General features: G+C 37.4%; 1 protein-coding gene across 1 annotated transcript in view; it reads left to right on the top strand.

The window, feature by feature from the left end:
• Nucleotides 1-14,568, top strand: part of arhgef6 (Rac/Cdc42 guanine nucleotide exchange factor (GEF) 6) — a 53,136-nt gene that overhangs the window by 29,986 nt on the left and 8,582 nt on the right. Inside the window, exons 12-17 of the mRNA XM_038289523.1 lie at nt 765-911; nt 3,930-4,016; nt 6,387-6,468; nt 7,129-7,244; nt 7,395-7,571; nt 12,378-12,398. Coding sequence (XP_038145451.1) covers nt 765-911; nt 3,930-4,016; nt 6,387-6,468; nt 7,129-7,244; nt 7,395-7,571; nt 12,378-12,398 — 630 coding nt within the window. The remainder of the gene's footprint in view (nt 1-764; nt 912-3,929; nt 4,017-6,386; nt 6,469-7,128; nt 7,245-7,394; nt 7,572-12,377; nt 12,399-14,568) is intronic.

Genomic DNA, 14,568 nt, shown 5'->3' with positions numbered 1-14,568 from the left:
CTGAATAATCTCAGTTGATAACAGAGGAAACATGAAGTTTCCCCTCAGCCTCCTCGTCCTTTTGTGTTGCACCGTCAAACGGCAACCCTTCAAAAAATAATCTGCTCCTTTTTTTTTTCTACCTTGTGTCGAGTGATTACATTGTTCCAAAAGTAGGTGTTAAGTAAAGCACCATCATTAAAGAACTGGTTGCGAAATGGTTGACCACATTGAACCTCAGTGAACAATGCTTTGAAGCACTGTTTCCCCGGCGAGGTTCTGAGTTCCCTGTAAGAGCAGAAGTGACTCACTTGTCTTTTTAGCAGGGCTTCACTGGAAACGGGACAGAGAGAGAAAAAAAAAAACACATCAGACATCTCTGGGTGGTTTCATTTGCAAGTTTAATTTTTCTTTTGTTTCTTGGATGTGTGGTTGAATGGGTAGGTACTCAAGATTGTCTCTGTAGATCCGTGTCAACAGTCTTGATGGAAAGTCATAGATGTTGCATAGTCACTTTTTTGCATGAGAAGGGAGAGTCCCTGTATAGCACCTGAGAAAGTGCTTCTTGATGCGACTTTTTTGGCACACATTTACCCAAGAAATTGATAAAAAAAAAAGAACAAAAAAAAAGAAAATTCTGGTTGCACTGTCGTCACCAAAAATCACTTTCATTTAATATTTCTGCTAATTTCTCCAAGAAATGTTGGCGATTTTTAGGGTATTCTAAAACAATGCAGACTATTTTCAAAAACTTTATTGTAATTAGTCTGTTTGTGTGTTTTAAGGCGCAGTGCCAGGACCTAAGAAAGCGCAAGAACCTGGAGATTCAGATCCTGTCAGAACCAGTCCGGGGCTGGGAGGGAGACAGCATGAAGAGCCTGGGACAAGTGGCCTATATGTCCCAGGTTCATGTGAGAAGTGGAAGCAATGAGGTGAGAGACGGGTTTGAACTGATACCGTCTGGAACACACAGAGCAAAAATTCATCACCTGCGAGTGGTATACATTTTAAAACCATATGTTTTCCAACACCTTTGTCATTCTTCTTAAGCTCTGGTACAGTTGATATAAAATGAGGCTACTCGTATGTTAACAAACTAAACTCTGAAATTATTGAAACTTTTTTCGGTCATCAGTATGACACGTATCTAGAAAATGGAAAGTAGATCTGTTATAAGGGATAAAGAAAGATCTGAAAATCGAAGAATTACCTGCATGTCTAAATGCAGACCCAATAAAAAAACACCTTAAAGCCCTGAACACACCAAATCCGATTTTGCATCCGATCCAACAGAAAATCATTTCGTACGAGGTTGTGGCATTTAGCACTCTTTGTAAGTCAATGGGGATGATCACACCCGGCACGATTTTACTCAAGAGAATTTGCGTAGCTCCGACTGAGATACACACCAGGTCTATTTTATTCGGACTATGCAGCAATTCAGCGACAATTTCATGGGTCGGACAGGAAGAGAGACGTGGTTACAAAGTAAAACACGTCTGCTTTGGAGGAAAATACAAGACAAAATCTGTTAATCACATGGGAAAACATTCTGTTTTGGAGTCACACAATCGCATACATAACAAGTGAGAAAGACTCATGCAAATAAAACATAAAAAAAAATACTTTATCCGTTTTCTGTCCTATTTATCTCCTATCATTGGTAAAGTAGTGATCCTCTTTGAGCCTTGCTAAAACGAGGGACAGAAAGCGCAGTTAATCACTCTCCTTAAAAAACAAAACAAAATTAAGGACAGAAAACAGATATAGTAAAACAGTAATCCTCTTTGAGCCTCATAAAAAAACAAAACAATGAGGGGCAGACAGAGCAGGTCAGCGGGACTCCTCACTCTCCCCTCTTGATGGAAAAAAAAAGAAAACATAACAAATCTCTCTGTGAGAATCACCTCTCTCTGCCTCAGTCGGCATATAGCCACCCCATGGCGATTATTGCTGCATTTTTCTTTTCTTTAGACATAGATCTCATTATGTTTTTAATATAGACCTTTATGATATGAGATGCTGCACAGACCTGTTAAGTGGGGCTTTGCTTCATAGAAATCGCCCGTGGTTTTGTTTTATTTTTAATACATTTCCATAATCTGTCCAAGTCAAATGTAGGAAAGCGTTTCAATTTGTGTATAGCACAGAGACTGAAGTGAATAAAAAGATATACACAAATCTGCTCGCCCTGCCTAGTGGGAGCATACTCTATACCCAGTCAGTGTGATATTGGAAAAAAAAAACTGGATCGAATATTAAAAAGTCATATGCAGCCTGTTTGTTCAGGCCTTAATGAACTTTTAGAGTCACTTTAATTCAGGTTTTTCTGTTTTCTTGAGTAGGACTCTGATTTAAAAGATTTTGTCTACCCTTTTAGTTATATCTTAGTTATAGCTGTACAATTGTTGGGACAATTTTTGTAAAAACCTTCTTAAAAACATTTTCCCCCCTCTTAAATCATAGTTTTGGTTTATTGATTCACTTTGTTTACTTCAAATCGACTTGATGCTGTATCTTTGGTACAAAAACCAAAAAAAATAAACAAGCCTACAATTATTCACACACCTGGTGCATTAAATGATTAAAAGATATGTTTTAATTTCCCCAAAGGGTTTACAATTACAAGCTATATTAATACTTTAAGTTGCCCTACAAGAATATTGACGTGGTCCTGATCATGGAAAGTCATCTAGTTTGTCTTTTGTGGTCTGTTCCTGGTGATTGTGGATATGGTGCACTAGATTTTATCTTCCTCTGTCACTTAAAGCAATTTCTCCCTCAAGTATCACAATAGAAACCTAAATAGGCCACATGCAGAGGACAAAGAAAGATCTGCTTTATTGTGGGGTTTCTGTCTAAGGGTCTACATCGACGCCGTGGTTGGAATACAGCCCAAGATAGCTGTTTAGTTTCAGCCTTTATTAGTCATGCCGAACCACTTTCCAACCACGTTTGCTGTCATTAATTGTTTGGGTGTTTTTTCTGTTTATACAAAAAGTTTTGTTGGCTGTGCCGACCATGTTTATGCCAACAGATTGTTGGGTTTGCAAGTGTGGGCTGAGATTATGGTTTTGCATTACCAGGTGCAATCTAAGCATGCATGGGTTCTGATGAGAAATGCTATAATCTAGTTTCAAGGTTACTATGCAGTCAGAAAATGTCTGGCTTTACGTTTGATAATTTTCTAGATTCAAATTATGAATAAAAAAACATTTTCACACCTTTTTCTCATCTATTGTTGTGTACTTAAATTGATAGTATTTGTTTACACGTCTCATATTTATTCTAAGATTTAAATCAGTGTTTTATTTATTTGTAACTAACCAACTGAATTAATACAAAAAACCTAAATATTTGTTTTTGCTGTTTTTTTTGGACTTTAGAAACCTAGAGAAATAAGATTGAGGTGGGCCTTTTGTCTTTAAATGGAGTCTGGTTAAACAGTATACTTCAAAGTAAAACATTTTTTCTTTTAAGAAATGTTCCTAAATTACATAAAGCTACCAATGTACTTCAAGTCAGAATCAAAGTTTGAAGAATTTGCACCCGATAAAAAAAACCTATAGCCCACCAAGCAACAGTGAAATGATTGACATCTAAATTTGGCTGAAAAAATGAAAGCTGGAAATCCCTAACTTTCACATTTTTGTCTATTGTTGGACAAAAGTGGGACAAAATCAGACCAACCAAACACAGCCTAATTTTTAACAACAATTTCTTGACTAAATTAAGGCTATGATGAACCGACCAGCAAATCTGGCAACCAGCCAATCTGTTGTTTTGGGGGGGTCGTGTTCAGGTTGATCCAGATTGCCCCATGTCACTTTCAAGAAATCTGAACCCAGTTTCTCACTGTGTTGGTCGGTGTTTCGGGGAACCTGAAAATAAGACGATTAAAAAATCAGTTCCATGTGTTAATTAATCAAGCCTTTTTATCTGCCTTTCAGGAAAAGGAGGAGCGCTACCTAATGCTTTTCCCAAATGTCCTAGTTATGCTCTCTGCCAGTCCCCGGATGAGTGGCTTTATTTATCAGGTAAGCCATAAGGTACTGTGTTTTGCAAAATGGGAAATATTGTCAGATAAAAACATGAAATAAAAAACTTTGGATGGGGCTGCAGCTTGCGTGAAGGTTGAGAGAAGCGTTGTTTGTATGACATCTTATTTTGGTCTACAGTGCTTAGCAGCCCACCTATTGACGTTTTGCTTATTGATTCTTTTAGACGGAATGCTGATCCTTGAACATTTTTTAATACTGAAATTTTTACACTTAAATCATACAGAAATTTCTCTGAGAAGAGCTACATTAATGGAGGAGCTTGAAGAAAAAAGAAACTAGGGAAAAAGATGCAATTTCTAACTTACCACTGTATTCCTTGTTCTAACAGATCAAATCTGATGTGTATTTGTTGTAACAGCACCTTTTGGTAATTCATTTTTTTTAACATTAGAAAGCCTCCATTGTTTCCCCTTCAATTATGCCACGCTTCTGTTGGCTGGGAAGAGGAGCTGTACCCACAGAAACAAGGCTTTGACTGAGTCAGTGAGATTGGTCGACATCTCACTCATTGGAATTAACCCCAGCTTTTGTCATCACTGGAGGTCATTTTGGTGTAGAGACCAAACAAAACAGATTTCTTTATATAAAAGCAGAAATCTGAAACAACCTCAGTCTGGGGATTAATTGGTTGACCAAGGCAAGAAGACTTGAGGCTGGTTTATTTGAAACTTCTTCCAATGAAGAGAATCGGAAAGCTAGACACAGTGTTGACCTTTTTGGTCGTTAAATTTACTGCCTCTTGAAACTTCTGTCACCCAGTTTGATAATCAACACTAAATAGAGTAGGAAAAAGAACCAGCTGGTATTCAGCTAATACCAGCATTCATGAAAAATGCGTTTTTTGTGGATTTTATAAAAAAAAAAATGGAGTGACAGCGAGATCCAAAAGCAGTTTCTGGCATGCCAGTTTTGAAAAATGGTATATGCCAGTTGGGAACCAGCCTATGCCAGTTGGAAAGTGGTTTATGCCAGTTGCTAATCAGCATATGCCAGTTGGAAATTGTTTTATGCCATTTGCTAACTGACTTATGCCAGTTGGAAACTAGATTATGCAAGTTGCTAATCAGCATATGCTAGTTGGAAACTGGTTTATGCCAGTTGCTAACCAGCATTTGCCAGTTGGAAACTGGTTTATGTCAGTTGCTAAACAGCATATACCAGTTGCTAACCAGCATATGCCAGTTAGAAACTGGTTTATGCCAGTTGCTGACTTATGCCAGTTGGCAATTGGGTTATGCCAGTTACTAACCAGCATATGCCAGTTGCTAACCAGCATATGGCAGTTGCTAAACAGCATATGCCAGCTGCTAACCAGCATATGCCTGTTGGAACTGGTTTATGCCAGTTGCTAAACAGCACATACCAGTTGCTAACCAGCATATGCCAGTTGGAAACTGGTTTATGCCAGTTGCTAACCAGCATATGTCAGTTGGAAACTGGCTTATGCCAGTTGCTTATCTGCATGTGCCAGTTGGAAACTGGATTATGGAAGTTGCTAACCAGCATATGCCAGTTGGAAACCGGTTTATGCCAGTGGATAACCAGCATATGCCAGTTGGAAACTGGTTTATGTCAGTTGTTAACCGGCTTATGCCAGTTGGAAACTGGTTTATGCCAGTTGCTGACTTATGGCAGTTGGCAACTGGTTTATGCCAGTTGCTAAACAGCATATGCCAGTTGCTAACCAGCATATGCCAGTTGGAAACTGGTTTATGCCAGTTGCTAACCAGCATATGCCAGTTGGAAACCGGTTTATGCCAGTTGCTGACTTATGGCAGTTGGCAAATGGTTTATGCCAGTTGCTAAACAGCATATGCCAGTTGCTAACCAGCAAATGGCAGTTGGCAAGTGGTTTATGCCAGTTGCTAAACAGCATATGCCAGTTGCTAACCAGCAAATGCCAGTAGGAAACTGGTTTATGCCAGTTGCTAAACAGCATATGCCAGTTGGCAACTGGTTTATGCCAGTTGCTCACCAGCATATGTCAGTTGGAAACTGGCTTATGCCAGTTGCTTATCTGCATGTGCCAGTTGAAAACTGGATTATGGAAGTTGCTAACCAGCATATGCCAGTTGGAAACCGGTTTATGCCAGTTGTTAACCGGCTTATGCCAGTTGGAAACTGTTTTATGCCCATCCCTAACCAGCATATAATAACATATGACCAGCATAAAAATGTGTCTCATTAAAAAAGGAGCAAACTTTTCAAATGGCTTAAGGGTGTGTTTCCAAGTATTACAGTCAAAAATCATTCAATTGACCAAACATAAAATTCTTTTCTTCAAAAGTTTTCCTTTTTAATCACAATGTGCTTTTTTTTTCCCTTTGTGGCTTTTCTTCAAATCAGGGAAGGCTCCCGCTGATGGGCACCACGATAATGAGGCATGTAGAAGATGCAGAAAACTCTCATCATGCATTTGACATCACAGGTTGGCATCTGACAAAGAAAAACCTCAGATCACTAAGCTGCAGAGAGCTAGTTGGTCAAATAGTTGCTGCATGTTTTTTCTAAAAGATTTAAAAACGAGCACAGATATTTGGTTCACTTTTGACTGGGGCTGGGCAGTACTGTGAAAACAGATTCAGTAGTTTAGGAATCCTCCATGTTTGGGATAGACACATTGCACATCATAGCAGTGACGATATTTTTTAAATGTATCATCCAACCCGACTAGACTAGTTTTAAGTGCAATTCTAACTCTTGGTTAAATAGTGTCAATTTAAATGGTGAAGTCAAATTATAATTTTTGTTTTGTTGATTTTAAATCTATTCTTTTCTTGCAAAATTGTCAATTAACTTAAATTACTGAGTCAATCCAACAGATTTCAGCATGTTTTCACCAGATTTGGCTTTAATATTTAATTTTGTTTTCATTTCTCCGCCTCGCCTCCTCAAACAGTGCAAGTTTGAATAATGAGAATATGAAAAGTCTCGGTGACATTGAATGTTATTGTTCATTGGCTCTTCTGCTCTTAAACCCTCTTTCTCCTTTCAGTTGTGGTTGATATTATCTCACTCTAATGAGTGGTGTGTCAGCAGCACATTCCACTTTCACTGAAGGAGATCTGTTTTCCTTGCTCCTCTATAGGTAACCTGATCGATCGCTTTGCAGTATTCTGCAGCAATGCTCAAGAGTTGCAAGAGTGGCTGGAGCACCTGCAACCTTATACCAAATCAGGAAGTCCTGCCGGTACTATTTCAAAGGTCAGGACACCCACACACAATGAAAAACGCATACAGTGTATAAATTCAAAACGATACTCAGAGTGGTCCTCCCACCTCTCAAACTGTTTGACGTTGTTTGTAATTCTAAAATGACAAAATAATCGACTGCTTATTTGGTCTCCCCAGCAGAATATTGATGGGAAGCCACAGAGCACAGTCAGCACCCCTGCACACCTTCCCCACATAGGTCCGAGCGCTGTCAGCCGTGGTCCCCTGGAACCACCAAAGACCAGCAAGCCATGGACCCTCAGCTGCCTTCGTCCTGCACCGCCTCTCAAGCCCTCTGCAGCTCTGGGTTACAAGGAGGTAGGAAGCTGCAGAGCTGCACAAACCCACACCTGTTTCTCACAATCAGTCATGTAGCATCGTGGTAGACAGAACCTGCAAAAAGTCCCCCTCCTCTACATGTCCACCTTCCCATCTCTAATTGATCTCAGATATATTCATATCGTGGAGGTCCTGGGGGATTTTTTTGTTACATTTCCAGCACATCCTTATAAAAAAAAATAAAAAATAACCCACCTTTAATGAGTTTTCAGCTGAAAATGAGATAATTTCAGTCGTAAAAATCAAAGATTTATTTTTCCACACAGGCCGCTATCCTATGTAGATATTCCATGTATCACTGTGTACATGGAAAAGCTTCGAAACAAATACAAGTGTCCCTAAAATGTGGTAGGAGATGTTTATTCCAGTAATGTCTGTATGGCCATCAAATATGTGACTGGCATTTCAGAGCAGTGAGTTGACTGGTGGTTATGAATAACTTGGCTTTTGATATAAGTTGAAGCTCGACGTGTGGTCCACGTAGGCGGTGGAAGCTTTCATAAGTCAGCACTTTCAGCTAAAACTTTCAGCTATTACACATTCCTACCACACAATCAGACCCTGAACATACCGACAGACAGCCTTGTGATCCCTTATGTGTCTTCTTGAAGATGCTCCCTAACTTTAAAAAAAATGCATATTCTTTACACTTTTTTCCCCCCCTTTCATTTGGAGACAAAGGAAGAGGAGTGCTTTCAGCTACTTTAGTGTTTCTATCTACTTTTCAAAGATTGTTTCCACAGTCTCCTGAATGCAAGTGTGTTCGATTTATCACTTCCCTCATCTATATCCTTTGAGTGCATCTCTAGCCCAAAAAAGTATGCAAATTATGTAACATAAAAAAAGGGGAGAAAGACTTACAAGTTTAGTTTTATAAAATAGACAAAACATTTGAATTTTTTATGTTTTTTTTTCTTTCTGCATTTACTGCTTTTTGATTTTTCATATATACTGCTAAGGAACTAAATAAACACATTGTTTAGATAAGGCCAGATTAGTTAGGAAGTTTGACAGATTTTTTAATGAATTATATTCATAGAAAATGTTAAGGTTCCCTCTAATTATTGTGAAATTTCAACTAATTTCTTTTCGATTCTAAAACAACATTGAAACCTTTTAAAGAAAGTTTTAAAACTATAAAAAAGAGCAATTGAACTTTATAATCCACTAGAACGAAAATATTTATTTTCTTTAAAATCACTGCAAGTTACATAGTCCTTGCTCGCTGTAACTAGAATTCTATACATCACCATGAAGTTCTCCAGAGATTAAAGGACTTGTATCATCTTTATAAGTTGTTCAAAGTCACCTGTAGGAAAATATATGACGAAACTAGAAAAGCACTTGGGGAGGGCACATTTCCTCTGACATATTGTGACTTCATTTTTAAAATCTTTCCAAAAATTCCTGGATCCAGATGGTGATCCGGATCATCACCAATATATAATAATTTGTTGCCAGCCACAATGTTTACCTTCCCTGAAAATGTCATTAAAATCTGTCCATAACTTTTTTAGTTATTTTGAAAACGAAAAAGCCAACATCGATGCAAACATATTTCCTTACACAACATTTGAATTTTTATTTGAAATATTAGCTCTTGTTTTCCAGCCCCCATAGCATATATCGATACTCAAATGCTGTATCTGGATACTATACAGTACCTAATTGGTGTAGTATCGATATCAAGTAATGTTGTTTGCATGTTTTTAATTTTGCTAATTTTAGATTTCTCAATTTTTAGCACAATAAAATTATAATACTTCAGACATCGTTAAAATGTTGTCAAATTATGTTTTGTTTAGGTTATTTATTTTCCCTTTATTTGCAAAATTATTAAGGTAGCATCTGCGATTTCTGTTGAGAGAGCAGGATCCATGTTGAGATTTTTCTTTTTTTTCTCCCTATGGTGAAGAAAGCAGTATGATTTGTGGAATATTTACTTTGGTGACAATATGGATAATTCTAATACAGGCTGAAAAAAGTCTTGTGACTTCTTTAGGCCAAAGAACAGATTCTTACGACCTAGATATTAGCTAAAATAAAAGGAAAGTTTCTCCCATGTGCAGATCAGGTGTTACAAAAAAGTCACTTCGTCTTAACCTTGAGCCACAATCATCGCGCCCTGCCTCACATCACTCCTCCCTGATCAGAGAAATTGTTCATTTATTTACAGTGTTGAAGCATGGCTAAGGGAGCTGCCTCCTAAGGGGGGCTATTATGTAAACACTGTTTTTCACAGGCCAGGGAGGGGCTGCTGCTGAGCAAAGCTCATGATGATTACTCAGAGATGCATGAACCGAGCCAAATGCCACTTTTTGTATGAGTTCGATAAAGGAAGGAGCATTATGACACATGAGCAATATCAGAAAATGTCATTTTGCATGACTATGCCCTTTAATCAAGTTTATTAATCCCACAAATGTGTTATTTTGTTAGATTTTGCAGGGCGACATAAAGCAACTAACATGCTTCTGACAAGTTAATTTAATGTTGTACTCCTTTTTAAATTTAAGGCAAAGATACCTTATTGTTTTATCATTTTTAGTGCAGAAATAAAGTAAATAAGAAACAAGAAGCTCTTAAGGCGATTGTGAAGTAAAGCCCATTCTAAAGTTTGCTCAGGGATATAAGCTTGAACCGATGCTTCAAGAGGCCCCCCCCACACAAACATCTCTAGAGCAAGCTCGTCCCTTTGATTAAGCCTTTTCTAAAATAAAGACGGCATCGCAAGGTTCTGTTTTGGCCTAAAGGGGAAAAAGTTGTTCAAAGTCCTGTTTCCTGGTAAAGGCATATTTACCATTTTATAGGGAAATCAAGGTCTTAATGTTTAGAGAAATAATGTGGATCCACTTAATGTCAGGGATAGTTTTGGGAGCCATTTTATCTTGTGTTGCTGTCTGGTTTTCATTGAGCAAAATGTCAGTGCTGCGCTTTACCCAGAGATTTTACGACAGTTCACGCCTCAATCTTCTCACCAGATATCTGTAGATGCTGCTTTGATTTTCCAGCAGAACTTGTAGCAGCCAAAGCTACCAAAAGCCAAACCAATGACCATGGCTTTGTTGAGTTGCCCACAAACTCAGCGGAGTTTAACTTTTCGGGTCATTTATTGGATGTTTCCATGAGGAAAACAAGGGACTGACACATCTGAGCAGAACAGCAGGCCTATGCTACACTGCACGGATACAGTTGCTAATTCCAAAATAGCCTGACCAATTACTGAGTACCTCTACTTTGATCATAATTTATACATAACTTATTTATTCTATATCACTTTTCCAATATTGTGGTAATCTGACATTATTTTTTGACCATAATGATCACAAACACAAAAAAGTTCCAGTGCATGTTGTGGTTTGGCCATTTTCAGGTCGCGCAGAGAGCTAAATCGCAAATGCAAAGAGGACTCTGTAAAAGCTTGCAAACTTTCTGCACAGTCATCGTTATGTTACTGCTGGTGATTTCCGGCATAACCCATCTACTGCGGAGGTCTTGAAGTGCTCTTAACGCCACACAGAAGGGAAGAAATTTTAAGCCAAATCCTGGCATGCATGTGGAAGTAAATAGTTTTGCACACAGAGGTTACAGTACAGTCCTGCTGCAATGGACTCTGGACAAGTATTCAGGTCATGAAAAAAAACGGAAACCCTGAAATGAAACCTCTACATGCCTGTGGTTAGTGCACTTCCAGGCCACCGTAGGTTAGTGCAAAAGAATAAACAAAATAAAACGGCAGTTGCCGTGAAAATAATCACAATCTTGATTTTTGGCAAGATCGTTCAGCCCTTCTGCAGATATAGTCTTGTTAGATCAGGTTATCTGTTGAGGGTTGGTGCATTCAATGGCAAAAGAAAGAAAAATATAATACAGATTTGTGGTCATCAAATCGCATTTCTACTCTGTTTCATTAATAAACACATGGTCTAACCTCTATACTTATACCTGTTAGCATTCGTTGTGAGAATGAGAACAAATTGCTTTAAATAAAATGCAGTTATGGAGACTTTTTTACCTTATTTCTTTTTCTTTAGTCATGAAAATTACACACATTAGCCTTTTGATTTTTCTCCTGTCCTTTCTTGCCCTCTTGTTCACAGCATATTGATATATCCATGAGAGATTAAGGTTTTAATTGCTTACCAATTTTTTTGTAATAATTATAGAAAAATTCTTTTTATAATATCCGTTTTTCAATAAGCAGGTTTAAGCAACTAGCCACCTGCATGCAGCTTTTTAAGAACGCACATCTGCTTTCCTTGAATGTCTTGTTCTCTCTTGGAGGAGACGAGAAAGAGACCCAGGAAACAGGAAGTTGTCGATGAGCACTATAATAATCCGGTGCACAGATTAATTTAAAGATATGTTGTACAAGGATATTTATTGTATTCAAAAGAATTTGTTTGCAGGTTTTTATAAATCTTTATAAATCTTTCATAGTTACATAGTTTTCTTGAACATTTTTTTATTTTTTTGGTAAAAGGTAAAAATCACATTTTAGGCTTAAGTTTGTTAATTAACTGCATACATTTAATTAAGGTTTGGATATCTGAAATTAGTTTAAAGTAGATTCTATTACTGTGCTTACCCTCTTTTTAATGGTCTTTTTCTAAATTTTTTCTATCACTTAAATGTTAGGTTATTCATCCTGTTCTGCAAAGAGAAAAATTTTGATCCAGCAAGGGTGTTTGAAATGTTCTCTCTCTCATCAAACCCTTCACTCATTGTAATGTTTCATGCACATTTTTTCCCCTTTTTTCTCTTTTTCCGTTCTGCCTTCTTTAGAGGATGTCTTATATCATGAAGGTAAGGTTAGATGTGTCTATGTTTCTGTGTGTGTGCTTGTGGTTCAAAATGTGGGCAGGGGAGGTGGGATGGGGGTTGCCTGTATGCGAGTATGTGCGCGTGTTGAGCTGACATGCCATTGCTCTGTTTGCTTTACTCATTCTCTTTCATTCTCATCTTGTTGGTTTCCTGTTTTCTGTTGCCCTGCGAGTTTTCTTTTCCCTCCATTCCCTCTGCGACAAGTCAGTCAGCCAGCGATACCTTTTTTTTTTTCTTTTTTTCATATTTCGAAATTCTGACGCACAGGAGCAATAAAATTCCACCTGAGCAGCTACTTTTCTGGAAAGCTTAGTTGGGTTTGTCCCTCAGCGATGGATTTTTTTTGGATGCAATCGAATAAGCATACTACTTATGTTGACATCATAGAATAAAGGATGTCATTTCAAGTGACATTCTAAAGAAAGGACAAAAAAGCGAGAGTTGCTTTCCGCGCATGGGTTTCTGCAGTCTTCTACACGCTATAATCATGCAAATGATTTTCCAAGCGGCCTGGAAAACTGCCTGTGAGACATATTACTCATATTTAATTTTTTTTTTAAATTGACATACCTGTGGATTATTTGTGCACTTTTTCCTACTTTTAATGTGATCGTCATGCTTGTGCAAGGAGCACAGTATAAAATATAAAACAAATTTACCTAAACTGCAGCAAAAGTTTCTCCAGCTATGTAACATGAAAACTCAATCAATAGAGGTGTGCACTGTGGTGATTTGTTTAGCTAGAGCCAGTGTTCTGTCAGATCAGCACACCCTGTCAGACCATCATACCCATAGTTCAGATCACCATACGCTTCAAAAAATAACCCAAAAGTAAGTAATTAAATAGTTTTTTTTGTACAGGACTAAAGGGATACATACCTGTTGACGTAGTTTAAATTGTATTTCTCGAACAAAACAAAAGGGATAAACGGGTATTGACTATGGGTATGCTGGTCTGACAGAACACCAGCCCTCATGGATGCACTAAGGAATAGTGTGTTAAACCATTAATGAACCGGTGACATCAGAGTTTATTTATTTAAGTGAAGGCTAAATTTAACCATCAAGCATTTGCTTTAGCTGCAGGCAGCAATTAGGCTTAAATTAGCACTGAAGAAGTATTCAGTGTTTTTACTAAATTACACATAAACATACTTTTAACTAAATCCCATATTTAAAACAAAACAAAAAGATAATTTTTTTTAAATATCTTCAAGATCCTATTCAAAAGCACCAAATTTTATGTAAAACATTGACGCTTTTTTCCCCCTATTTATACTCATATAAAGATGAGCTTTTACTATGAATGCTTTAAAACAATAGGAGGACCATTGATTTCCAAACATTGTGTAATGCCTGCAGGGTGACTGCATGGGACAAATTACTAATAACAAAAGAAATTCCATGAGTTATTGTTTTCACTACTCAAGTGCTGACATAAGCATGTCACACAATGACTTCACTGTTTTTTGTTTGTTTTTTTCTGTGAATTTATTCATCCCACATCTGGTTTTTGATGTTTCACAGAGGAAACTTTTTTTTTTTTTGAGAATTATATAAAATATATGAAAACACAGGAGGAAGAGTTAACCCTTATATTCATAAAACCGTATCTCTGTGGTTCGATATTTAAAAGATAAAAAAAAGAATTTTAAATGTTAAGGCTTTATTTCAAAGGCTTTGCAGCGATACTAGAGATAAAATACTTAGTTGGTAGTTAGATGAGTTTTACATCGCTTTATATGTTGTCAACAGCGGAGATATTTTTGAATAAATATTGTTAGACATACAGCATATGACCTTTAGTACATGTAATTAAATCCTTTTAAAGCTACAGTGTGTAATAATTACAGGGATATACAGTCAGAAATGTAATATATTATACATAACTATATTATTTATCATCATCTACGAGCTCAGCCTCTTAACCTTAATATTTGCGTTGCCTTAGAATTCGTTATTTATAATTACATAGGAGCGGGTCTCGCAGCCATGGAGGCAGACATCTTTGCGCTACGGCAGCGCAGAGCCAACAAACTTGCGATTGCGAGAGCACCAAAACCTCACAACGATGTAGAAAAAATAACTGGTATATTTATTATCTTAAGTCTACATCTATACCCTACACAGACTAATGAAATACTATCTGTAA

The sequence above is a fragment of the Cyprinodon tularosa genome, unplaced genomic scaffold (assembly GCF_016077235.1).
Source record: "Cyprinodon tularosa strain WSP-4 unplaced genomic scaffold, ASM1607723v1 ctg27, whole genome shotgun sequence".
NCBI lineage: Eukaryota > Metazoa > Chordata > Actinopteri > Cyprinodontiformes > Cyprinodontidae > Cyprinodon > Cyprinodon tularosa.
Note: the sequence above shows the minus strand (reverse complement) of the source record. Positions and strands in the feature narration are given on the sequence as shown.